We start from the raw sequence: 27,927 nt of genomic DNA on the forward strand, positions 1-27,927 counted from the left end.
TCTGGGCTCTGCCCTGGGCTGGCACTTTCTCTGGACCCCCTCAAGCTGGTGATGTCCTTCCCATCCAGCTCTTAGGTGATGCTTCTGTTCTGTGAGAAGTGATACTCAATCAATGATGTTCTCTCTTTTTTCACTCCCGCTTTTTGGCTGCACTATCTATTAGACTGAGCTCTTTGGCAGGAGGAATGAGAGTTACCATCTGCCTGTGCAGTGAGGAGCACTCTTAGATGCAAAAAAAGAGAAATGCTTCTGATAGCTCATCAAAAGATCAATTAATGTTAAGGCAGAAAACACTGAAGTCAGGAATTCCCAACTTGTCCCAGCTTTGAATTCCACTTTTATCAGACAAATACTATCAAAAACTCCTCTGAATTACTGGGGACCCTCCTTGAAGCTGCCAAATGTTTGAGCTGCAACTGCAAATCTGGTAAAGCTCTCCGTGGAAAGGCTGAGCACTGAGAGAAGCTGGTTCCTCTGGGGAAAGGCTGAGGGAAACACAAAGATAACAATTGAGAAATCCTTTAAATCTTTGTAGCCAATTAGCTCAGGAATTACCTGGTATATGTTTAGCTGAACCTCTGCTCCCTACAACAAAAGCAACAAACGCTTCTCAGCACTCTACAGAAAGCTTAAGCCATAAAATTTGCAACTCCAAAGCCACAAATCACAGTTGTAAAAGTTGCAGTTACACAAGAGCACTGGATAAAATATTAAAGGCTACAATCTATAATACAAGCTGTGTCTCCTGCTGTCTGTCAGTGAGAGGGTGTCACTGAGCACTTCTGCACACCCCTGGTACAGAATGAGCCATCTGACTCCCTGCACACAATCAGTTTTCTTCATTTTTGCATGTCCCAAACTGCCAAGTCCTTGGAACAAAAGATGATGATAATAACAGATTAACTCTTCTTTCCTGAGCTCAAGCCAGGGAGCCATCACAACCTGGTTTGAGCAATATTCCTGAACAATCTGCAGTTAGACAGAAAAGAAGGTTTTGAAATAACAATGGCAGTTATTCAAAGGTAAATCTCTAGGTTTTGATAAAATAGCAACCCCCTTCAGCTAAGTCCATAAAGGTGAAAGGAGAAAGAGAAGGAAGAGCAGTATCTCATTCCTTCCTTTCACAGCAGCCTCAGGCAGCTTAGCACTGATCCCATGTCTCTGTGTACCAGGCAATGAGATCCTGGAGACTCAAAAGAGGAGCCCTGACATTCTGAAAGAGGCAATTAGCCTCTCTGTGCTTTCCACATTTCTGCTCCTTGAAGAGGGGAATGAAACCAAATTGATGAGGGACATGTGGAGATAGGAAAAGCTGACTTGCTGTAAAGAGTGGAAAACAACTCCTCAGTACATAAAAAATTGGCTGGATTTATGGACTTGCTCTCTAGCAAGTGTCTGAAAACTGCTCCTGCAAGTCAAAGATCACAGCACAGGCTCTCCATTAAAAGTGAACACACTTCCTGTGCACATGGCAATGGAGACACAGCTGGTAAATAAAGACCAAGCAGTCCCAGACCTGAGAACCTGCTGCATCCATTAACTCATCAGGACAGCTCCAGGCATCCCTATTTCCTAGCAGAGGGGGATCTGATAGGAGGAGGATTACAGTGACATGGTATTATCCAGATGTGAGGGAAGTATTGCTGCCACTTCTGTCTCTGATGATCAGCAGGATCCCTGCTGGCTTCTTTTGACCCTTAAGGACAAGACTGGGAGACCATGGGGGAAGGAGGCCCAAAAATTTGCCCATTTCTGGCAATTCCCTCTGGCAAGCACAGAGGTGACACTGCAGAGGGACCTGATCTGATTCAGCAATGCCTGGGGGTCTGGAGTGATTTTATTTTCCATTAAATTGGCACTGCTGTGGGATTCTGCTGTGAAATGCTCCACTCTGGGGCTAAAGGCAGCCCCTGTTTTCCAGGGCATTCCTCAGCAGGGGAATCACCCCAAGGTGGGGAATCCACCCCTCAGGGCCAGAGGAGCAGAGGAGCCTCCAGGCCACCCTGCCCTGTGCTGAGGGAAGCTGGAGCTGTGCAGACAGGAGCACTCAGCCCCTGCAGCAGGGGGAACAGGGCCTGCCTGATCCCAGCAGCCCAGGAACACGAGGGGGTGGATGTGGAGGTGACTCAGCTCACAGGAGCATGTAGCTCAGCTGGAGATGAAATCCTGCTGAGCCTGGAGCACTCTCATGATGGTTTTTAAAGGGCTTTTTCCATGATGTGAAGACACAGCCTAAGGAACTGCTTTGGCCAGTGTTTGTTACAGGTCACACCAGCCCTCAGCCCCATTTCTTGGGCTTTGCTGGTTCCTCTTTTCACTCAAGCTCTCCTGAGCACTGCTGTGATCTCCAGCCCTCATTATTCACCTGGAAGATGTCATGGCTCAAAGCTCCAATCAAACATGACTTCCTCTGCCCTGGACAGGTACCAGTGTCCTTGTCACCCCCAACAACAAGGAATGAGCCTGTTCCCTCCCCTCACACAGATCTGGAGCTGCTCCCAACAGCACCTCATCAGAGCTGCAACAACCTGAGGCTCACACTGACACTTCAAACTGCTCAGAACTACCTAATTGTGAGGAGAGTGACCCAAAAAACCACCCCCACACAAACACAGCATGACAGGAAATGTAATAGCTAATGGGGTTTTGCCAGTGCAGCAGAACTATTCTGAGCACTTGGTGTGGACTCCAGCAATCTTGACAAACCTTTTAAGGATTACCAAGCTCTGAAGTAGAAGTTTATTTTCTAAAGACTGTGATCAAGAACAGACCTGCAAGAGCAACTTTGGTCCTGCCACTTTCCTAACAGTATCACCAGATGGGAGCAAAAATATCTCCTACCTCTTCTATGATACAGCAAATGTGCAAGGAAGGCAGTTCTGTTCTCACTTCATCCTCCTGTTGGGCTCCTCTAATCAAACAGAATGGAATGGAAAAGATTTTTCCTATAGGCCACTAGAGTTTGCTAATTATTGTGAAATGAGGATCAGTTCAAAATAATGTGCCTTTTTTTAATTTGCTAATATTTACACCATCCCTGAGAGGGGAAAAAAGGACAGCATGGAAGAATAAGAAAAAAGCAGTCCGCAAATGTTTCATTTTCTCTCTCCTATTCCCTGAAGCAGCATTAGTATCAGCTGAAATTAGAAAGGAATACATTGAAATTGGTCTTGCCCTGCCAATGTGTTTCTGAGGAGTGGCACAGTGCAGGGGAGTTTGGGTGCAGTTACCCAGAGAGGACAACACTCACACCTTTTGCAGGATCTCTCCTTGTCTGAGACCTGGCAATCTTTCCTGTAGTTGAATTCCAATCTGCCTCTAAACAGAGACACTCAGGGAAGCCATTTCCAGAGCTGGGCACCCCAGCTGTGTCTCAAAGCTATGCAATGCCTTGATTTGACAAAGAAGACAACCAGTACCTGGCTGTGCAGAATGCCTTTCTCCTCACATTTAGACACAACATTATTTAGGATTTCAGCAGCCAAAATCACAGCCAAAAAAGTGCATGAAGCAGCTCAGGCTGATTATTCTCAGACAAAGACGTAACAGTTCTAAAATTCACTTTACAACTTCAAAGACCTTATTGCAAAACAGTGTTTGCTTAAACCTTCAGTGGATGGAGCTGGAAATAGCAGGAAGAAATACTCTGTTCTATTGACACTAACAAACCCACAGCTCATTCCTGACTTCCTCATTCAAACACACCATGGCTTCACATGCTGGTTTTATAATTACCTTCAAAGCATGTAGTGTTAACCAGAGAATCACAGATTCATGGAGTTCAAAGACCCTACACCTCTTACAGAATCCTCTGGTCTAGCACTTCTGGTCTAACACTCTCCTCTCCTTTACAGCCTCCCAGTGACATTTTACAGAATTATTTACAAAGAAATCCTCTCCCTCTGCTGTTTCACCAGATCTCCAAGCAGACCTGCAGCTCTTTGTGCCTCAGTCTCTGATTCCTGAGGCTGCAGGAGATCCAAAGCTCCAGGGATCCTCTCCTCTCTGGAATCTCATTTTAAAGCCAGTCCTCCATTTGCCATTTTTCTTTGGAAATCTACCTCACAAATGTGTTTCTTTCTATTTCTGGTGACATCCCAATAGAAGAAATATTTTATTAACAAGACTCCAGCAGGTTCTGTAAATACTGAAATCATTCAGGCTGCATCATCTGGCAAGAACAACCTTCTGGATGGGGTTTGGATCAAACCATCCAGTGCAGCCAGCCCAGAGTCCCTGTTGTCTCATAGCAACAGGACCATTTGCTGAGGAAGCAGCACTGATCACCAGCTGGAGCACTTTTTGTTGTGGCTTATTCATGAGGCAAAGTCAGATGCATCCGTGGCTCTGAAATATCACTGGGACATGCCTTGAAACCCAATTTCATCCCCTGTGGCTGATGCTCACAACCCAGCAGCCACAAACAGGAGAAGGGTGCAGCTCTCTTCTTGTTTCCAGCAGCAATAACAGGATATATTCAGGAATATTCATGATACTGAGCCACAAGGAGAAGCTGCAGCTCCTCATTCTTCCTCAGGGCTACCTGAACCTCTCAGAGCTTCTTTACTGCTCCCTTCCCAACAATTTCTGGAGCAAGAAGATTTCACCATACTGGATTTGTGATTTGTGTTGTGCTCTGTCCAGCAAGCAAAACCCAGTTTTTCCTTTAAAACTACTTAGATCCAAAAGTAACAAAAACCCCCAAGGGAACCCAAAAGGGTAATCACAAGCACAGTCAGCCTTACAGAGGTATTTCTATACCAGACTGTTTGTTTGGTTTTGTGGGGAATTTTTTGTAGTATTTAAGCCCAGATTTTACAAAAGGAAACTTTTTGGATGAGACAATCCAAAAAGGAGAAAATCTCTGTTGCAGCAACCTTTTGAAAAATTTCTACATGTGAGATTTGTTTATGAGACGAGGTTTGCAATTGCAAACCATAACCCAGTGAGATGCAAATGGTAATATTCTTCATCAAAAACTGAGAAACAAGGCAAGAAACCCCCCAAATGTGTGATTTAGTGAGATCTATGGAGCTGTGCTGAGATGTATTTGTAGATGTATTTGTATGCAACCTGCAAGAGAAGGATGTTTTCATCTCAGGCTGCAGGTATGACATGAGCAGAACATAACTGAGCATAGCATAACATAACTGTGCTAGTGGAAAAACAGCTAATATATCAAATGTGATGTTTTGCCTCCGATTTGATGAGCCTGGAAATATTTGATAATGAAGGAATTTCTGTGGTTTGACGAAAACCTGGACAATCTGTCCCTGTAACACCACATCCAGTATCCTGTGACTCCAAACAACCAAACCAGAGCTAAACCTCGGCTGAGATTTCCAAAGGCTTTAAATGTTAAAATTGTTGCTGTATTATGAAAAGTGATAGCACTTTGATAAAAAAGATCCCACTTTGAACATATTTAAAGAATAGCTCTGCTAAGGAAGAGGCTGCTATTTCCCCCTGTTGATTTACAGAGTAAAACTCTGTTTCAGCAGATGGCTCATTAAATTTTTGCACTGTGACTGTTGTAGGAGAAGGAAAAAAGCAACAAAAAAGAACAAAACCAAACCTCCTCACCATGATCACAGGAATAAGATGCACTGGCTGCTTACTGTGCAATAAAAACTTACTTTAGCTTTTATTCATGCACTGAGCAGCAGACAATATCTAAACCCACTTTACAATTCTCCTCATGTTTACAAGCCAGTCCCTATTTCAAGTGACTTTGTTTGTGGATAAGACATCTCTTTAGAGGAAAGACTGAAAATTCCATCTAGCATTTCCTGCTGTAATTTCTTTTCCTTAGAAGCCTTTAAAAGGGAAGAGTCCTGTTCATGGTGTGTACACCTTCTGCTAAAATCTGAGTTCCAAGTTTGGACCTCAGCAACAATCTTTATTGCCATCTATTCCATGGCCTGCCCTTCCTGTTTTCCAAAAACAAAATGCTCTATTTATTTTAAAAATGGGATATCCTGTTGGAAGGCTTTGAGAAAAAAAAGAACATACTGAGCCTGGGACCTCAAGGATTCCTTCCGGTGCCTTAAGAGAAATAAAGAAATAGTTCTAGTCAAGAAAAGGAAATATGGCAGGAAAAAACACTTGGGAGTTACAATCAGAGCAATCCTAGAGAAATATATAGTACAGAAATAATTAGAATTACATAAATGGCTCTTTTTCCATGTACACCCACAGTCCCATTCAGGAACTGCAAGGAAAGGGGACATGACAGGACATTGGGAAGGGATGTCCACACAGCAAAGATCCACACACAGAATTACTGCCATTGAAACAACCAACATTATTAGAGAATTCTATGAACTGGAGCTTCTAATAATATATTTAATCAAACGTAGGATCCTACGCTCAACAAACGTTCAAATAAACGTTTTTAACCATGACTCTCTATTCTCAGAATGTCCAAACTCCATATAATTATGCCAAGTGAGTTCTAATTACTTCCTAGAAGTATCTATGCAGATAATCATCTACCCCCAGACTATCTCATGCTCAGTTGAGCACCATAGAAGTCCCAGTGTAACAGATTAGATTTGAGCAGAAATATTTATTCCACTGCTAGAAGTACAAAGATAGAAAATATCTGCTAAATACTTTGATCTCCCTGAATATCAGGCACTGTAAAAGTATGAAATGCCATTATACAGCTGTAAAAGTGGAAACAAGGAGTGTTATGCAAAACGAATGCAATGATGTGTTTATTCAAGCATGCTGTCTTCCAAATAATCAGAATTTAAACTCAGATACTTTAGAGAAAACTTCAGTAAATCACACTCTGCACAACCCCGGAAAACTGCACTGACAATGTAGCTTGAAGCCCAAGGATTGAGACTCTTTAAACACTGTATTGCCTGTGACTCATGCAATTATCACATCTTTACCCAGCTCCTCCTGAGCTCTTTGTTCAGAACCATATTTTGCAGCAGTAAATTGCACATGCCATTATATTCTGGGCTAAAAACAACTGCCCCTCCCCTCAGCACCTTGGCAAGAAGAGCAAGCAGAGGAGCATCTCTGCCTTCCCCCTTTTGGAAAGCTGCCCCTGCATCTGTTTGCTTTGAGTACCTTTGTGTCACCCATCGTTGTGGTGTTGTGAGGGTCTAAGGACGAGGTGAGAGATGAGAATTGACTGCAAGTTCTCAGAAGGCTGACTTATTATTCTATTCTATTCTATTCTATTCTATTCTATTCTATTCTATTCTATTCTATTCTATTCTATTCCTATACTAAAGAAAGAGAAAGGATCCATCAGAAGGCTAAAACAAGAATGAATAATAAAAACCCATGAATAACCAAAGAGTCTGACAGAGCTGGACTGGGATTGGTCATTAATTAGAAACAATTCACATGGAACCAATCAAAGATGCACCTGTTGGTAGCAACCTCCAAAGCACACTCAAAGCAATCAGATAATTATTGTTTACATTTATTTTCTGAGGCTTCTCAGCTTCTCAGGAGAAAATTCCTGGCAAAGGGATTTTTTACAAAATGTGACAGTGACATTGCCATACCTTCACTCATGTTCTGAGGACAGACCAGCTCAGTCAGCTCCCATGAAGGGGCACTCACAGGTGTCGTCACTTCCCAAATAAACAGATTAAATGCCCACACATTGCTATTTTGAGTCCCTCTCTTGCTGAAGCATTGCAGGAGCTGTGCACTTAAAGCTGTACAGAGCTTCTCTCAGGGTGATGTTGAGAGTTTTCCTTTTAACACCAAATGTCCATGTTTCCAACTCATGAGTTTTTATACCAGGATTTGCAGAAATATATTCAGCTAACCAGTACAAGTGAACCCAAAGTATTTGATTTATTTTTAATAACCTCATCTGGTTCATAATGAATTTTTAACAATGGCAATTGCAAGCCTACTACTTAGAGTAGCCTCCCTCAAAAGGGCACAGCCAACAGAAATAGCTGAAAGGCTCTTTTTGAGCTTTCTGAGTAATTTCTGAACCCTAGAAACCACTCAGAGAGCCATATGCAAGCTTACTGCTCACAAACCCACATTTCAGCTGCTGAGCATGAACTTGTGTCCTTAACAGGATGTTGGAAGAGACTCAGTCCAGTTCTCTCATTGACTTGAGCTCCTCTGTTCCAAAACCATGGTGAGGAACAGGATTCTGCCATTGTACCCCTGAACAGCTTGAGATCCATTGCCATAAATTAAAGATTAAATAACGTGGCAACAGCAAAACACAACTTGAGCTGTGCTAAACCCTGGCTCTAGGTTTCCTCAACTGCTATCCTGTATCTTTTATTTCTGCTCCTAAACACTCAAAGGTTTGAGCTGAGAAGCATCAGCAGTAGCAGTGAGCAGGGAATTGGTTATGAGGTGCTGTGTGATGCCCCTGAGCCCATGTCAGACAATACAGAACCAAATACTCCCAATGCACTTCTCACTTTGCAACTCCCATTTTTCTCCACATTTTTCTTTGCCTGTTACTCCAGCAGTCACTTCTGTCCTTGTTTATGGCCTATTTTATTCGTGCAAACTCCAAATTCCTGCAGCACTCTGAGGAGAGCCTTGAATATCAATGAGAAGAGAGCTTGGGGAGTTGACACTTATCTGGACACTTCAAATAAAACCATAAAATTTGGGTTTCTAAACAAGAGCATGAAGTTTAATTTCCAGGGACATACACGATTACTTGGTTGGGGGAGTTGGTTTTGTTTCAGGGTTTTTGAGGTTTTTTGTTTGTTTATTTTGGGTTTAGTCTTTTGGGGTTTTTTGGAGGGTTTGGGGGGGTTTTTTGGAGGTGGGAAATTGGTGGGGCACTGGAGAGAGCTGGATGCAGGGCTTTGGAGAGGGGATAATTTCTGTGCTAATGCTCTTTCACACGGAGCTGGGGGTGGGGATTTAATCAATGTTGGTATTAAACGGAGCTGTGAAACTTGCTGCAGGCAGCACTACATTGATCCTTTTTTAGCTTGGTCAATCACTAAGTACAAATGCGAGTGGCAGCTCCCAGGTACTCCATCAGCCGGGGTTCTGCCCGTGCCGTGGATTCAAAGTGCCACCTAGTGGGAATTGTCACTGCGGAGAGGCCACTGCGGTGACTTTCCTTTCCTTTCCTTCAGGAGTGACTACACAGCTGTAGGAAATGTTCCTGTGGATCCCTCACCTATGCTGAGACACTCTTGTGTCCAGGGATATTTTCCATACTAAAGGAGGGGGGGGGAAACACAGCCCCGAAAAGAAAAAAATAAAAATTCTTGATGTTAGTTAAGAATTCAATGAACATAATCCACATACAGTCTGTGCTCAGCAGCCAAGTGCCCAAATCCAGAATGAGCTCCTAGAGCCAGGTGTTCACAGAGCTCTCAGAACCATCACCTAAGGGAAGGAATTTCCCCAGAGAGGATTTAGCAGCCCTAATATTAAAATATAACACAGTTCCCTTCTAAATGTTAAGGAGGAGTTTCCAGCAGCAGAGAAGGGATAACCACAAACACACAAACACAAAACCCTGTGGATAGGAATGCTGGATCCCATTTTGCTGGACTCAGCTGCTCACTGAGCTGAGCAGGAATTCCCTCAGCCTGGGGCTGGAACCCTGTGCTGTGCACCAGGTGTGAGGTGAGCAAAGGGAGCTCTCTGTGGGTGGGTTTTTCTCCTGTTCCTGTGGGCAGCAGGCAGGACAGAGGCTGTGATCCGTCTGCACTTCTGGGAAGGTTATGGAGCAGTGAATTATGGGGTTAAGGCTGCCACAGCGTCACCACTTCCAACCCCACTGCAGCAGGGCCTGACTCACACAGCCCAAGGAGATCCAGAGCATTGCAAGGTGTTAAAATTCAAAGCACAGAGAACAACAGTGAGCAAAGGAGATTCTTTTTTTCAGAACTAGGAGTGTTCTCAGAGTTCTGGTGAGACAGCTGGTTACTGTAGCCATCCTAAAGGCTACACTTATGTTAGCTGGAAGTTGGGGGCATTGTTTTAAGAGCAAATACACTGATTAATAAAGACAATACATTTGAAGCACAGCTACTCTTTGGAGAATACAAGATTAAAGCCTCACAGTCCTGCTCTTGGCTCCTCACTGCCATCACCTCCTGAGACCATTCCCTGGTGTGCAGTGATGTGCCATTCCAGCCCTGTGGCTCAGTGCCATGTTGGATGGCAGGAGTGTCCCAGCCCTGCCTGTTCACACCCCAGCTCTGTCCCTGCTCAGCAATCCCACTCTGTATTGCAGCACCTTTCAGACCTGTTTAGCCCTGAAAATTCCTGTAAAAGTTAATTTTTAAAAGCCTGGCATGTTCCAAAATAGTCTGCTCCAGGTTTCAAAGGAGAGATGTTACCATTAATCAAACACAGAGCAAAAATCCCTGCAACATCTCCAGAATTCCAAGCTGCGATTCTTCAGGAGCTTTGCTGCTTCCTGCAGCTGGATGTGTGACAGACACGAGTCCTGCTCCAAACAGACCTGAGCAGGCTGAGAACTCTGAAATCTGAATAAGGTCACGATCCCTGCAAGCCCGGAGAGATCTCCTTGCCATGCAGGCAGCTGACCAGCAGCTGTCCCCATTGCTTCACTGGAGTCAGAGATCAGCCTTGGAACGGCAACACGCCTCCAAAAATGCGTGCTGCTATTCTTGGGAGACCAAAAAGAAAAATAAAAGCTCAGAAGAATAAACAGAGCTACAGCAGCTTCTTAGATAAGAAGATGGGATGAGTAGGAGAAATGGGATGTGGTTAAAATGTGAGACAGATCAGCTTGGAAACACAAGGATGGGGCCTAGCAGATCCATGGCTTTGTGACATGACAAAGAAAAGCTCTGGGGACTCATTCATGCAGCAGAAGAGGAATAATCAAAGTGGACTGGAGGATCCCCGTGCTGCTGCTGGGTCTCTGCCCACATCACCATCACCTGATAAAGCCTCCTTCAGAGATGTTTTCCCATCCAGGATCTCTGGTGGACACCAACTCCCAGCTTCAGAGGATGGAAACTATTCAAATTTAGAACTAGAAAAATGCATCTCAGAGAGGCCAGAGGGTGAAGGTGCCCTCTGGCACCTCTGGTTTTAGGAACATCTCCATAAAGTTCTTTTCCCTGTTGAGAACTCAGGGCAATTTCTCATTTCCATTCACTTTGCATTTGAGAACTTTTGAAAATATTTAGTTTTAAATTAACTATATTAGCATGTGATTATTCACATAGCTCCAGCAATCACAGTCAAATTATTGTGGTTTAACTAATAGGTAAGACTAAAATTATATAAATTATAAAAGCTTGGACTAACCAAAGCTAAAGCACAGCTGGCTGGAGCCAGACCAACTTAGGGTACTCAGGAATCCAAAGGAAACAGCTTTGTGGGCACAGCATGAGGCCAGAGGAGCAAAAGCATTGTCACTTCAATCATCCCAGATTGTAAAGCCCTTTCTTTAGGCAGCATGGAAGAGGAAAAATCTCCTTCCCTGTCATTATATCCATGTATTATTGGAAGCATCAAAAGGGATTTTATATGATTTTTCTAATACAAGGACTAATCACCATTGTGCTGCTTTCAGTAGCTCCATGAGACAAATTGAACCATTGTGAAATACAGAGCAAAATGTTCCTCATGGAACAATGCTGCAGTGGGAGAGAATGAATCCATGGCTGGAGCCTGGTGGATCCAACATTCCTGAACACTGAACAAGGGCAGATCCAACTCAGCCCTTCTGCAGAGCTCTGTGCTGGGCTCTACCAGGTACACAAAGCCTGCAGGAAAAGTTTCCTTGAATGAACATAATTAGAACATTTTGCAGACAGCTGGAGGGCTCCAGTAAAGCAGCAAATGCTGCTTCTTCCTCTGGCTGATTTATTGCTACACCTGCACTCAGGAGAGGCACTGAAATTGCTACAAAGATGAGGCTTCAACAGTTTTGAAGAGGAAGAAAGGAAATGAAATCAACTTACAACAAAAAGATGTAAAGAATCTTTCTTTGTAACTATTTCAACACTCAAGAGCTACTGAGCAACCACGGTGCTCTAAATTTGAGAAGGGAAGAAAACACTGGAGTTAAAAAATAGGAAGATCCCACTACATTAAAATCACACTTTAACTGCAGACAGGCTGTTCAGAGACACCTAATTCGAAACTGGATAACTTTATTTTCTGTGATTTATTTTGCTGCTGCAGCAGAATTAAGCAGTTCAGATCCATGACCCACTGATCACTGACTTCCCTGGATTTGAGTCCTTCCCAGCAGCTCTGCTGGGTAATTTTGAGTGGCCAGCTGTCACAGATGTGCAAATTGCAAGTGAGTAAGCTCACATATGCAAGCAGCAGAAACAGCTTCTGGCAACTTCCCACAACCTAATGATTTTTAAAATACCTTTCAGCAATTACACCAGCAAAACATCAGCCCCCAAAAACAAGCAAACAAGCAAAAGAGCACAAATTTTACCCAAGTGCACAGCAGGAAAACCTGAAATACTCTGAGCAGGTAGCTGTGCTTCTGAGATTATCAGTCAAAAAAGCTTTTTCCACAAGTCCAGCCCCAAGGAACACTGTGAATACAGCCTGAGGACACCACTCTCTTACTGAAGGAAACAACGGTGCTGTCAGGTGTGCAAAGTGATTCCTTCCTCCTGAGAACCTGGAAGCTTAAATGGTGTTAAAGTGCAAAAGACTCAGAGAAAAAAATACACCTCTGAACAAAGAAAAAACTCATTATACTTTGCACCTGTTTAAGGAAAAACTCATTTTAACAACTCGAATCATTAATAAAGGTGCAATTAAGTATCACATCATTAAAGGAACAGGAAGGAAAACAGGGTGAACTCCCATTAAGGGACAATGCTAAGGTATCCATCTCGTTTAAAAAGAGAAATCCACACTTTCTCTCCTTGCTCCTGGTTACAGATGATCTCAGAGGGATTTGTTACTCACAAACATAAGCTTGCTCCTGAAAGTTAGGAAACTGCTTTCCTTAGCTCAAAAGCTATAATTTGTTCCCATATTTCCAAGAAAAGGTGTTACAAGCAATGAGAACAAAAAAAAACCTTCAGGGAAAACTATCACTCATTTCAATATCACAACCAAGACATAAGCACAGGGAAAGTGACAAATTCTGCATTCTCTCAATAACAGATTCCCTTTCTGTGAACGTTGGAGGTTAGAATAGAGGAACTTCAATCACTGTGGCAAGCAGCCAGCTCATGAATAGCTTGCTAACATCAACAAGACTATTCGTATGAACAAACGCTCAAAATGACGATGAGACTTCTTGTATATCCTTTGTAATGGTAAAATCACCAGGATTACTGTGGTTTCTAAGTGCTCTCCCACACAGCTGAAGAGCTGAAGTCAAGAAGAGTGCTCATGTGAGGAGCTCTGTAAGAGCTGCTGTTAAACACTGAACCGCTCCTTTGGTTTTAGCTTTTAAAAAAAAGAGCACATTGGAGCAGAACTACTACTGGACCAGCAGACACCAGGCTTTGACTAACTCTGAGTGCCTGAAGTGAGATCCTGACATGCACTGCTCAAGAAAAATACAACTTCTACTGCCTGAACAGTTATGGTTAACTACCTACTCAGCTCTGCTGGAAGACCACGAGATTTCAAACCACATTCTCAAAGTAAAGAACGGGGCTGGCAATACATAAAGATCTGTGAGAAAGGAAGCACTGGAACTAGCAGCAAGGTGGGGTTGCCTGCATGGGCAGCCCTTCATTTGAATGCAAATGTAATTTTGGGGCAGGCAGTTATCTGTGACATCAGGCAGGACCTTAGTAAACTGTTACCACCAGCACCTGGTAAAACCATTGTTAATCATGTGTAGTAAAGGGACATCAGGGCTAGCAGGAGTCATTTATAGAGCCAGGCTGGGCTAGAAAAGAGAGAAAGAAAGAGGAGGGGAAGGGAGATCAAACAAACCCTGCGAGGAGCAGGATGTCCCAGCAAGACAAAGGCAGGCTGTGAGCATCATGTACGTGAGCTATCTGTTGGATAAGGACAGCAGCATGTATCCGGGATCTGCAAGGTGCACCAGCAACAGCCTGCCCGTGCAGAACTTCGTGTCTGCCCCAGCCTACTCCGACTACATGGGATACCACCCCGTGGCAGCCCTGGACAGCCACGGGCAGCCGGCGCCCGCCTGGGGCTCCCACTACGGCCCCCAGCGCGAGGACTGGGGCGCCTACGGCCCAGGCCCTTCCAGCGCCGCGCCCGCTGCCCACATCAATGGCTCGTCCCCTGGCCAGGGCTCCTACAGCTCTGCTGACTACAGCTCCCTGCACCCCGCTGCTGCTGCTGCGCCCTTACCTCCTGTAGATACAATCCATGCCCAGCAAATCTCTCCCAACAGCCAAAGGCACAGCTCTTATGAGTGGATGAGGAAAACCGTGCAGTCCACGTCCACAGGTAGGAGGGCACGGAGGTTTTGTGCTGAGAAGAGATTTTTACTTGTTGTTGTGTCATTGGGGGGGTTTTGCCTGTTCAGAGGGAAGGATTCAGATTGATAAAGCAAGATCCTGATTGCTCTGAAGGATTCTCTTGCTAGTGGTTAAATATTGGTTCAGTTACTGGATGCTGGGTTGGTCAGTTGGTTATTTCTTGTGTTTCTTGTTTGACCTTTAATCCTGGGGGAGATGAAAAGTGTTGCAGAATGATTTGTTTGTCGGGGATGAGCTATTTGTTTGTCGGGGATGAGCTATTTGGGTGCAGGGAAAACTCGGGGCTCAATCTGAGTCATCAGCAAGTTCCATTTATTGAAGAGAGCGTCAGACACTTCTACAGCAAGTAAAAAGCTCATGAATATTCTGTAATTTACACCGTCCATCAGCCACACCACAACATCAACTTTTCCGCATTCCTTAAAAATTACATCTCTCTTTTCTCATGGCTCTTTCACTATTTATTATCATACTACAGCTAAGCCCAAAAACACACTATCTTGCAAGTGCAAGCCTTAGTATTAGCCACAGCCTTATACTTTTCCAATCTCTAGTCAGCTAAAATCCCAACAGAAAAGCAGTGTTCTTTCATTTCCCACTTCAGATATGTTTTTAAAGTTTGTGATATCCATAGTTGCTTTTCATAGGAGTTCTGTAGATTGGGATGGAATAGGAAGTATTGTATTCATCACTACCTAGTCTTTGCTTACTTTCCTCAAGTTTTGGAGTACCTAGGAAAAGTTCAAGTAAAATATGCATAGCAGGGGGTTGGCAGTAAGGCTTTCTACCAGAAACAACCCCTCCAAACCTCAGAACACTGAAATGAGATCTGCAAGATCAAACAATGAGTCAATGCTTTAAAAGCAGGGATGATAAGGAGAGGCTTGCTTGACTTTGTAGTAGCAGCTCTCAGAATATGCAGGAATACAAAGATCCATGGTAACACAGCCTGGTAATACAGCCACAGATTAGGCTCTGCTGCATGACAGTCAAGGAGTACAAAACAATTCTTCATTTGTATTTAAGCAGCAAAAATAAGCCATGAAGCTTGAGGGAAAGGTTCTGTTTGATTGGGAGGAAGAGCAAGAGGAAAATATAAACATTGAGCATCCCTAAAACAAAAATCAGCACCTTGCATATGAAAAAAATATTAAACAAGAAAGGGGAGTAGAAAAAGAGGGAAAACTGCCTGAAAAGAACAGAGGCATAATCTGCTGTATGAAAGTATTTGATCCTCTGAGGTGCTGAGCAGCTTTGACATGCACTGAGAACAGTAGAAATTAGGGATGCTCAATTCCTCCCCTAAAGAGATGCTCCCAGTATTTCAGTGCTGCATCCCAGGAAGGTTCCTTCCCTTTCCCTCCCTCCCTCCACACCTGCCTGTAAATAAAAGTCTTCAAAGCAGGGACTGAATCAATCTCTGGTGGAAAAGCAATTACTTAAAACAGACATTAGAGAATTGAAAGCAACTGCATAGAAAAGTTGTCTGTATTAAAATAATGCATCTAATTTGTATGGGCAGAGTTCTCCTCACTCCTGCTGAACACAACTTTAGCTCATGGAGAGTCCACAGAATTCAATACAGCAATCAGAACAGGCTGTTGCTCTGTGTGAATAAGAATTTTTTGGGGGGATGAAAAAGTTTGTATTTTTAAAATCTTATTTGTTGTTCACTGGATATTATCCAAGAAAAAACAAAAGAGGGCCTGTTTTGGAAAAAACTTGCAGCTTGCTTTTGAGGAGTCCTTACAAGGGCAACAAAACTGCTCACTAAATGTGGGATTTACAGATGGCAGAACCCTTGCTCAGAAAAACCACTGCTCCTCATCCCATCCTTACCTGCTTTGTGCTCCTGTGGATTCCAGTCACACCAAGGGAGCAAAACCTGATTTGTTCTGTGCTGTCCCTTTGCTAGTGGGACACTGGGACAGATTGATACAACACACACACATATAGAGATATAGTTACATAACATAAAATATCACATTCTAACTGCTGCTCAAGAACAACTTAGACATTTCTAACTTTCTAAATTTCAAGCCTGCAAAGGCCAGAGCATTCCCAGGAGAGCTGGGAGTGTCTCCTTTCTGGGGAGGTCTAACAAGATATTGAGCATACCTGTGTCCAGAACTGGAGAAATCAGCAGGCCACAGGAACACACCCTCCCAAATGCCCAGGGGCCAGTGGAAGGCCACATTTAAAAGCTACTGAGTGCTGCTTTAGGGAAAAATCCAGAGAAGAAATTCTCCTGCTGCTTCTTTCCCTCTTATATATATTAGTATTTCTGCTAAGCCAGGCAGGCTCAGTGCTAGCAGATTGGTTTCACTGGAGTTGGTTCCTTTCTCTCCCTTCACTCCTTATCCTCTGTCGTTTTCTGTTTAAAAGCAAGGGCACTGCTGTCATTCATGGTTTCCCAAAAAATGAAATAACTTTAAAATATTTTCCTTTGGGAAAGCACCTGAGTGAGTTTGGTTCTGTGTATGCAGGTGTTGCAGTGATTTCAGGGGTGTGAGCAGGCTCACTGCAAATGTTGTTTGCTGGATCATGATCAAACCCCTCTGAATTTTCTTACATTGAATCCAATTCTTTTTACATCCTTAAAACTGTCTCTGTTCACTGAGCATTATCCTTCTGTCTCTTTACAAAACCTTTGGGTATTTCAGTAAAGGTCTGGTGTTGCAAGAAGGAAGGAATCACACTTATTATTTATTAGCTTTCCTTATTCCCTGTGAATACATACACACCACTGTTCTTAATGATGAAAAAAATGAAGTTCAGACTTACCTGAGGTGATCACAACAGTAATCATTCAGACAAATTAATTTTGCTATTTATTCATTACATTCTGCAAAGCACTAATTATCAATACTAACACTACCAATAATATTTCACTGTGAAAACAATAATTATTAAAGCAAGTAATTTTTGCAAGAAATTCTCAGAAGTGTGCAAGAAACATTCCTGTAATCTTATCCCTTTAAAGCTGGGAGAGGTTCTTGCCAAAGGTTCACTCACTTTGAGTAGTCTGGCTTGGAGCAGCTCCAGAAACAAGGCCCTGAATCCATGGCATTCCCATCTCCAGAGATTTCATGGTTATCTTCTCTTACTGGTGCTTTGCAGCCTCATGTCCTGACAGATGACAAACAAAACACTTTATTGCAATTTCTACCACTGCCTCGTGCCCTCCAGGTCCTTTGATACTGTTCTCTACACAACTAACCTAAAACAAAGGAACAAATTATTTCAAGTTTTACTCTGTAACTTTAAAAACAACATCGGTGTAGAATCATGTGTTCAACTGCTGTAAAGTGAAATTTGTGAGGGTACCTGAAACCTCTGGAAGATCTCATAATTTAAAGTGAGATTATCACCCTGATTTGATACTACTAGTACACATTTCCTACAGAAAAGTCCTGCTGAGGCTTTCATGCATCCTTCTTTCTCTGACTGAAGGATGGCTGAGTGTCTGCAGGGATTGCATCTTCAGTGCAGAGCACACAGAATCCAGGGCCCTGTCTCTGCACTCCTCAGGAAAAAGCCAATGTGTTTTGACTCACAACACCTGAAGGGGAAGCTCTGAGTACTCAGGATTTTCAGCCACAAACACTGAGAGAAAAGACTCTACCCCAACCCTTACACTGCTCCTATCTCCTCAACCTCTCCTTGGAGAGGGTGAGCACAGCAATTGTAACACAGAACAGAACAAAGCCACAGATAGAAATGTGAAGTGGAAATTCCACACACACACAAGACATAATTACAGGCAAATTCTTTGATGGAAAGTAGAATAAAACCACATTAGAAGAAGCTACAAATCTCATCCTGTTGATTTCAGGATTTTTATGGAGCTGTGTCATCACTCACACAGGAGGAGACTTGACTTTATGACTGTGTGGGAAAACAACACACACCTGTGGTAAAAGTGTGCCCAAAACACTGAGTTTGAGCAGGGAACTCCCAGGAGAATTTGCTCACAAAGCTGAAAGTGCACCTTAAGATCTGCACCTATGTTACCATAAAACAGGGTGGGGACATGTTTTGAAACAGGTGAACTGATCCAGAGGAGAGATTTCTTCCTGTAGATGACAACTCTCCTATCATTCTTATTCAATAAAAATTTACTCTGCAGACACAAAAGACAGTTTTCTGCTGCTGATGACAGGAGAACTGAGAGCATCATGACTAAAGTCCCTGTAAATGTATCACACTTAGTCTTTGAAGGAAGTAGTTATATTCCCTCAAATGGAAGGAAGAGGAACAAGCCTCTTTAGAGACCATTTCTGTAAAACACTGAATGCTAAAGAACACACAACACTTGGGAAAAATCTCAGTTAATCACTTTCCTTTTAGTCTATAGTCATTGGTAATGAGATTTCCCCTGGTTTGCCACTCAGAAATCCACTGACATTTTCTGTAGGTTGAGTGCTTCTGCCTGTCCAGTCATTGCTTAAAGAGAATAAAAATTACTCAGTTTTGGATGCAATTCCTTCTATAAATGAAGAAGAATAGAAAAGTTTACACTAGCAAAGGGAAAACCAGAATTTGGCCAATGAGCTTTAATCCAGAATAGCAGAACATATTCAAAATTGAAAACAGAAGGGAAAATTCAAGTCTGTTGAAAGGTTTCAGATCTATGATTCTATTCTGTTTTTTCAGCATGAACAATCTGAGCATGTATAAAAGAACAGATGAGAGAGATGTAGCAGAAAATACAAACACAGAATTACACTGAGTTTCACAAACCTTTAGCACCTAACAGGGCCAGAACACCTGTTTATCACACCAAGGCTTCTGGCAGGAATATTATGTAAGATTTGATCTATGTCAAATTTTCTAATCCAGTGGCTGGTGGGGTTTTTTTTTAATTTAGCTTTACAGAACATCATGTGCAGCACAATGTTTGTCTTCAAACATTATTTAAAATTACTTTTGCTTCACAATTTCAATTAATTCAGTGAAATTACCGACTTAAGTCAGGGAGAATTTGCCCTTTACTTTTCGTACACTTTTGAAATACATAAGTAGTTAGAGTCCTAAACAAAACTGAGGCCTGATCTCTGTCAGTCTATATCTTTATAAACTCAAAAATTAGCATCAGTTTTTTAATACTAAAGGAACAGAGAGATGCAGGTGGGAACAGAGCATATCCTCAGGCCAGAAGCAGTTTGACATTTCTGGGATGATTTAAGGTAACATCCAGTCACCAGGGACAGCCATAACTTCCTCTGCATCACTGCTAAACCCTGAAATCCAGGCCGCAATGCTTTGTCAGCAATCCCACAGAAATCCCACACTATCCTATCCTAGGACATCTTCAGGCAGCTTCTGATTTTATGAAAGATGCTGGTTTATGATGCTGGTTTATGATGCTGGTTTCAGTGCCTGCAGAATATTCCTGAAAAGTGAAGAGAGGAGGCTCTGAAAGAGGGCCCAGGGCTGGTTCTAATGCTAATTTATTTTGCTTTGTAAACAAGTTGTGAGGTCCGATGGTGGTTTTTTTTTTTTTTTTTTTCCTTTCCTGGCCTACATTGTCTGAGGTTTTGAGGCCTATCTGTCATATTGAGGCAACAGACCCTTTTAACACTTCTCTTTGCTTTGATATGCAGCCTTGTCTCTTCCTTCTCCCTCCTTTCTTCAGGAGTTATATTGCCGGAAAGGGTGATGATTTTCACAGCAAATAAAGAGGCCTTCTCCCAGCTTTATTGTCTTCAGAAGAAATACTCTGTGAATTTTATGACCAATGGGAAAGCTGTTCCCTTCCCCCAACTCAAAACTTGGCCAGTCAAAAATTGCCAGAGTGGGTGTGATGGAGCAGCATTGTTAAAGTATATCCCACAAAAAGATTTCCAGCTCTGAAATCTCTGATTTCTTGCTGCTCCAAAGGCACACTTCAGTAGTCACTAGTGCAAAAAGGGTTTTGACAAAACTCCCTCTTCTTATATAGCTCATTAAACCCAGGAAATCCACTCCCCCAGCACAAAGGCAGGCAGGCTGCAAAGGTAGCTGCTTCAAAGCCCTTTTGTTTCATTTTTCTTCCATCCAAGCACCAATAACCTCTCCAACCACAATTCCATGGTGGGACTGTCCATGACAGAACATATTCCCTATAGGACTGACACAGTACTGCTCATTATCATTTTAACCTGTCACTGAGAAAAGATAGATTAATTAAGATGGCACAAAGTCAAATGTTGGCTATTTCACTCACCTAAGTGAGGAAAATTTGCAGGATTCCCTTAAAGAATTGGATTAATACAAGGACTTCTATCATTGCATCATTGAATTCTGCCATTATGTCCTGAGAAGTGAAGAACATCTTCCCACTCTCTGTGGGGTGAATCTATCAGTTCCACCTCAAATTTTACTCAGGTAATATTTGTCCTGGAAATAAAATGCAATTGAAATTAAAGCCAGTAGGTCTGCAGAACACACTGGAGTGGATCTGCTCTAACAGATAGAATTCAGAAGCTGAAGTCCCAAACTGTTTAGGGATGGGTTCTGTGGCTGCTGTTTGGTAACTCTGGCAAATAAAAGTGTGCTTTGCCTTTGAAAGGAAATGCCATGTGCAGACTAATCCCAGCCCAGCACCCAACAAAGGCAGGAGGAAGAATCTCAGTGTACTCAGTGAATCAAGGAGAGTAAAAGCCTAACAAACTAAAACATGGCTCTGGCAGAGCTAAAAGTGTCTCTTGGAACACTCTGGTAGATCTCAGCTACCACTGTCTCTTGTCTCTCAGAGACAATATTACTCCACACATTAAAAAAATTCAAATTATTAAAGACAAGGTTAATTTGACACATCAGAAATTTCTTCTCAGAGCATTTCTCAGAATTTCCTTACTTTTGATTTCTTACTTTCTAAATTATTTTCTTAACTTTAAGAAAGAAATTAGATGTCAAAGCTCCAAATCTTCCTTCAAAAAGAATCCAGATATTATCAATTCAACTAAAAGAACCTGAGAGCTACTCATACAGAAATAAAAGATCTTATGGGAGAAAATTCTGTCTTCCATGTACATTTAATTTCTTCTTCTAAAAAGAAAAAAACAAAACAAAACAAAACAAAAAAAACCACAAACAACCCTACCCAAAAAAAAATAACCAAAACACCACAACCCTCTGCTGTCCAGGTAGTAAGGGTTTAAGCACTTAAAACCAGAAACAGGAAGGTTGTTCTTGAAGTTTACCACCTTGTTTTGGCAATAGAAGAACATTTGATATTTGTCTGTGCCTTCTGAATGAGAACAGAGGTCAAGATAAGATCACCTTGTTGCTCTTTTGTGTACTCCATCTTAACAACACAAAGAACACTAAGGAAACATGTTAAACATTTTGTCCCGTAGAATGACCCCAAAGTCTCATTTGAAGAGGAAAAAAACCCTTAACCAAACTACCAGTTAAAGAGATCAAAAGTTAAAAAATATCAAGTGAGGCATTAAAGCACCACAGGTTACCATATGTTAAACAAACAATTTACACTTCCAGTGAAGGAAAACAAATGTCCTGGTATTTATGTGGACTGAACTGAATCACTGCTGTTCCTAAGAGACTCTACAATTCTTACCTTCATGTTCTAAAATCAGCAGCACTTTTCACTGGATTATCGGTGTAAACAACGTCACTGGGCTATTTCTGCTTCTGCTGCAGTTCCACAGCGGTGGAAATGCCAGGGAATGAGAATGCCCTGCTCATCTTCCCCAGCAGGCAGCACCTTCACACACAGAAACAGATTTGAGACAAAGGACTGAGCAGAAGCCATAGCCTAAGGAGCAATCCCACACCTATTTTCCCTATTGAAATATTCCAAATAATCAGGCTGATGATGCCCAGAGCATTGTAAAGCCACTATTGATGCTCCCCCAGGGCTGGAACATGGGAGCTGAAGGATCAAATTCTGATGAAGGTTTGGTTCTACAAGCCTGGAGAGAGTCCTAGAGAACCCCTGTCTGGTAGGGTGAGCTAGAGCCATCCCCATCCAGGATATAAAAGGATTTATTCACAGCATTGCACTGCCCAGGACTTTCAGTGCTCACCAACTCTGGCTCTGGGATCTATACAAATAGTAGAGATAGGAGCAGAACCTGAAGAATTTTCTAATGCAAGCATAGGTTGGTGAGTCAAAAATTCTTAGAAATAGCCAAGTCCTGACTGTCAAATACTGGAAGAGGCAAAACTGACCCTATATGGTGTACATGGCAAGTGGAGAGCAATGCTAACTTTAAATATGTTCCATAAAAAACAAAGAGACACCACATCTCCCTCCACAGATGGGGGAAAAACAAGATTAACTCAAGATTCTGCTGTAGTCCTGTACCCTGAATTCTGCTCTGGGAGCTATGAAGGGGAGTGGGAAGGAGGGGATGGTAGGAATAGGCCTTTGGCAGCACTGGGAGATGGCCCCTGCAGCTCCTCTCCCCAGCCAGGGAAAGCTGGTGCCTCTGGGGCTCTGTGCCATGGGGATCTACTCAGACACTAAAATGTCACCAACTCCATGCCTGGGAATCTACTTCACCCCATTCCAAATGAACTGCTCCTATTAGAGGGTAATTATGAGGAGCTTGTGGCACCTGGTTTTTGAGGAGTTAGGCATCCCTGTAACCTTGTCAGAAAAAGCTCTGTAAGCAAACAGGAGCTGCTGTGCAAAGCCACACGACACCTGCAGCAACAGCAGATGGGGGTACAGGTACAAACACCTGAGCTCTGTGCATCACCTGGGAGAACCTGGACCTGAGGGGGTTCTTCTGCAGTGACCACTGAGGACACAGTTTCACAACCTCCAGCACCACAATGGAATACAGAGAAAAAAAAACACTGAAAATATATTCCTGTCCCAGACAATTCACTGGCTAAATATGCACATCTGAAGGAATGTCCATATAAATACAGGTAAACAAGGAAGCATCAAAAAATGGCAAGATTGTGGTCAGCCAAGATGAGAACACTGGTTTTAACAAAAAAATGATCCAATTTGTTAAAAATGTGGGAAGACCTCAGGCTTTGGCTTTAAGCAGGTGCTGATCTCCAATATATTGATTCCCTAAATCATAAACCACAGAGGAAGGGAGCCAGCAGCAGCCTTTTCCATTCTCAGCTTTCTTTCAGAGCAGCCACACATTCTGCCCTCAGAAATGACCCCGTATGGAATCCATAAAATTTCAGCTCCATGCATCTGTGCTCCCTGGCTCCTGTCATCTGCCATTGCCTTTTAATGCCCTGGATGCTGCTGAGCCCTGTCTGCTCCACTCAGCTGCACCCACAGCTGAAGAGAGGCAGCAATGCTGCTCCCAAAACAGCAGATGCTGCAGTTCCCTGCCCATTGTGAAGCATTATTGCTTGCCTTTTCTCTTTTTTATGAACTGTCATCTGAAAATCTATGTTACTGTTCCCTGTGCTGTTATCAGGTCGTGGGCAGACTGTGCCAGACTTGATGGGAAAACACAACCTCCAAACTGCAGTAACAATCACAATGATGTGGGAATTTTTCTAGCAACAAGAAGTGAGGAATTTTGGAAGCTTTCTGTATTTTCTGTGCAGTAAAATGTTCTTGACAGTTTTCTCTGAGGCAGGTAAGAGTGTCAGCTCCAGGGACAGAGACAAGAGCAACGCAGCACCAGGCAGGATGTTTGCAGCAGAGCTGGGAACAGAACCCAGGTTTCCTGGCTCCTTATTCTTACCAGGAATGCCTTCCCTTTCCCAAATGATAACACAGGGGTGATAAAGAACATGAGAAGCAGTTTATTATCTATTTACTAAGGAGCCAACCTAGTATCTGATGGTATGAACCTCTTGTGTTGTAAATCAAGACCGAGTCAAGGGAGTTACTCTGGGTAAGTGCATAGAGAATCAGGCCTAAAATCCCCCCAGATATTTTCAAATGTAAAGCCAGATATTTTGTGGTGCTAAAGTGAAAAAATTCTAGCTTGAAGCAATGTGTTCTTCTTTCAAAACAGGTAAAACAAGAACGAGAGAGAAGTACCGAGTGGTTTACACAGATCATCAGAGATTAGAATTAGAGAAGGAGTTTCATTACAACAGATACATTACAATCAGGAGGAAGTCTGAACTGGCTGCAAACCTAAGACTTTCCGAGAGACAGGTAGAGTATGGATCAGCCATCCAGGCTTTCCTTTGAATTTCTGACTGCTGCTGAGGAGATAACTGTGGTAAATGCAGAAATGTTAATGCCTCCAGTAACCAACACTGGGTTCCCTCTGCAGTAGAACCCAAACTAGGGCTGTGCAATAACCCAGGAAATGCACACACCATCTTCTTCCTATTCTGGAAAACACGAGCTAAACCACATCACCAAAATCTTGCCTGGATTTCTCCCTGGGCTGTGGTAGCAGGGAGAATTTCATGCTAAACTTTCTAAAGCAGAAGTCCTGGTTCTGCTGGGAATTCAGTGGGAATTCCAGAACCAAATGCAACAAAGTCAGTCTCAGTGGAGATGGAAGTGATGAGCTCAAGTACGGGCATGACACTTGAAGTGTTTTGTTTCCTTGGCTGCCTTGTACCTTTTGTTAAAGTTTCCTACATATGTACTTCTCCTTTCTCCTGCCCCATTTCCTCCCCTCCAAATTCCACTTCTGTTCCCAGCAGATAAATCAAAACACAATCCCATGATTAGTTCTGATTAACTATTGTTTTATGGGCTCTGCTGAGCAGGAATTGTCCAGAGCCCACCCACCAGAGCATTGTCCATCCAACCCGAACCTGGCTCACACAGCACGTGCTGAGCTTACAAAAAGGGGGAAGCAAACATCCATTTTGCAAATATTCCTCAATCTGCTGCTGAATGCCAGGATTTAATTGTTGAAAATTAAATTGGTTTCAACTAGATATAAAAAATACACCATGTGTCTTTTTGCTGGCTGTTAAAACATTCATAATTTGACTTAATAATGCTGAATTTGAATATTATGGTCCTGCTTGTGTAAACAACCAGTGATATTTACTTGAAACTTCCTAGCTCAGTGATAATTCCTGATGAATGTTTTGTAAGTGTATTTGAAGAGGTAAAACAAAAATATGTGATCTATTTCTTTGTATATATTGGGGAAACTTGACAACAGCTTTTACAATATTTTTTCTTCTTCGCCATCATCAATATATCAAGAACAAAATGAATTACAGTTCATACAACCTACATCTCTGAAGTGTTTTTTTTAAAAATGGAAGATTAAGTAAGAAATACCTGATAGACTCCCACCACCACCCTTTTGTACCAATTTAAAAACTCCATCATATGAGCACAACTGAACACACACTGTTCTATCCCAAGTTTCTCTGCACACTACCTAAAACCTCAATTGATTTTCTGGAAAAACCTTTTTCCTGCCACTGCTAAAATCCAAAATTCCCTGGAAGGAATATCTCAAAAGGACAAAGAAAAATTGTTTAAACAAGGAAGGAAAGATAGAACATCTAAGAAAAAAAAAGGCAAAGTGAAGCACTGTTAACATAGGAAGGATACAGAAATAAAGGAGATGATGAGGATGAGAAAGAAGAGAGAAAATCAGACTTCAAGGGAAGAGAAATTTGCATGAAAAAAAGAATTAAAAGGAAGGAGTGCAACAGGTGAAGAACAAGTCAGACAGCTGCAGCTGGCCCTGTCAGCTTTCAGTCTGACATTACAGAGCTGTTCTTACTTGGACTTATTTGATAATTGGCACACGACCCTGCAGGGCCCACTAATTCCTCCCTGCAGATCTGCTTCTCTAATTTAACAACAAACCAGAATAAAAACCTCAATCCACAGGTAAGAGCACTGAAGCCAGAGGGTAATTCCAGAATGTTGGTTTAGTTTTTCAGACTGTTCTATATTTTCATACATTTTGACAAATGTATGAGAGAAATTATGAGAATGGATTATCTCTGCACAGTCAGAAAGCAAGAGATCTGAGAGGGCTTGAGACTGGTTTAATAGAACATAATTTGGTACTGAAATGATATTGCAGAACTAAGACAACAAAAGGAACTGCCAAACATCTCAGATGGCAGCCTGGGACTTAAGAGACCTGGATTAAATTTACATGGGCTTTGCATGTATTTGAATCCTTCAGCTGTAGAATGGAATAGGAATGCCTCAAGGAGAAGCACCCTGAGACTGTCACAGAGTCCTTAAGATGTTTTGTTGGGCTTCACCAGCGGTTTTCTTTTAAAATTCAGCCCAGGAGCCACAGGTGTTATCACCTCTCACTGTTTTACCTCCTTTCCAATCATTATTCTCTTTCCCCTTCTAGTTTCTAACAAAAAATAACTGAACAGACCAATATTTCTCAGCAAAATATTGATTTTTTTTTCTCTTTGGGCTATAGAAAACAGTGACAGAAGTGTTTCCTTTCTGTCTGCACAAGAAAACACAACAAACCTGAATGAGGTAGCTTAACTTATTACACTGACTAGATATGATGCAGAGTCACTTCCAAGGATAAAGTGCTGGAGTGCACAGCTTTAAACCAACCCTGGGGATTCACATCCACAGCCAGTCCAGTGACCACAGAACATTTCACACCTCAACAAGTTCTGCAGTATTTTCAGCTGACCATTACTCACCTTCAGCCCACATCCTCACTTATCCCACCCTGATGAAGATCCTCCTTCAGCAGGTCCTTCATGCCTTCCCCAAGGTGGCTGGACAGGGCAGGGACACTGGTGCCACTGGATTGTGTGGAAAGCGGCAGCAGATTCTGGTTCCATCTGCAAATGAAGTAGAAAGCACTCAGCTATTCAGGCACTGCTAAGATAATATTTTGAATTGATGTTGTGTATTGCAGGTGAAATTCTGCCCAGAAGTATATTTCCACTGGCTTCCACACTGGAACTCACTAATTAACATGCACCATCCAATCAGGAAGGCTTTTGCCCCTCAGTTTATAGGCCAGTAGCAAATGTTGAATTGCCCTGTCCAGGGCACACAGTTGTCAGTGTAACAATATTCTTGCATAATTCTGGCAATCACTAGGACACATGAGATTCTGTTGTGTTAGATTTTGTTTCAAAAAATTAAAAAAATCAAAGCTCATTCCATAAAGAAATAACTGAACTAACAACAAAACTCACTTTTTATCAAGCTGTTAATAAATATTTTATTACTAAATACCAAGGATTACCTGTATGAAAAACAAGCAAACAGCTCTGTTGTCTCAGTTTGTCATTGCCTTTCTCAGTGGTCCTCATACCACTGATTTTCCCTATGACTAAATACACAAAGGACCACATTCAGTCCTGTAGCAACTGAAAACAATTCTCCTCTGCCCCTCTGCAGGTGAAAATCTGGTTCCAGAATCGCCGAGCCAAAGAGAGGAAATTAATGAAGAAGAAACTGACTCACTTTGACGGCAGCAGCAGCCTGGGCTCTCTGCAGAGTGACTCCGGCTCAGTGAGCCCCATGGCGGGCCCTGAGGCACAGCCTCACCCCGACATGGCCGCTTCGCTCTTCCCAGCGCCGCCGCCGCCGCCCGCCCTGCCCATGGGCGGCTTGCAGCACGGAGGGACCCTGCAGCAGGTGGTGGCCTCGCAGTGA

The 27,927-nt window shown here is 42.6% G+C and overlaps 1 protein-coding gene across 1 annotated transcript; it reads left to right on the forward strand.

Annotated features, from left to right (window-relative positions):
* The first annotated feature begins 13,934 nt into the window (after nt 1-13,934).
* On the forward strand, nt 13,935-27,927 carry LOC128945907 (homeobox protein CDX-1-like). Its single transcript, XM_054289812.1, has 3 exons — nt 13,935-14,370; nt 24,353-24,498; nt 27,670-27,927. Exons 1-3 carry the CDS (start codon nt 13,935-13,937, stop codon nt 27,925-27,927), a joined length of 840 nt encoding a protein of 279 aa, XP_054145787.1.

Source organism: Melozone crissalis, unplaced genomic scaffold, assembly GCF_028551555.1.
Source record: "Melozone crissalis strain CALT ecotype California unplaced genomic scaffold, PUWL_Pcris_2 ptg000068l_1, whole genome shotgun sequence".
Classification (NCBI taxonomy): Eukaryota; Metazoa; Chordata; class Aves; order Passeriformes; family Passerellidae; genus Melozone; species Melozone crissalis.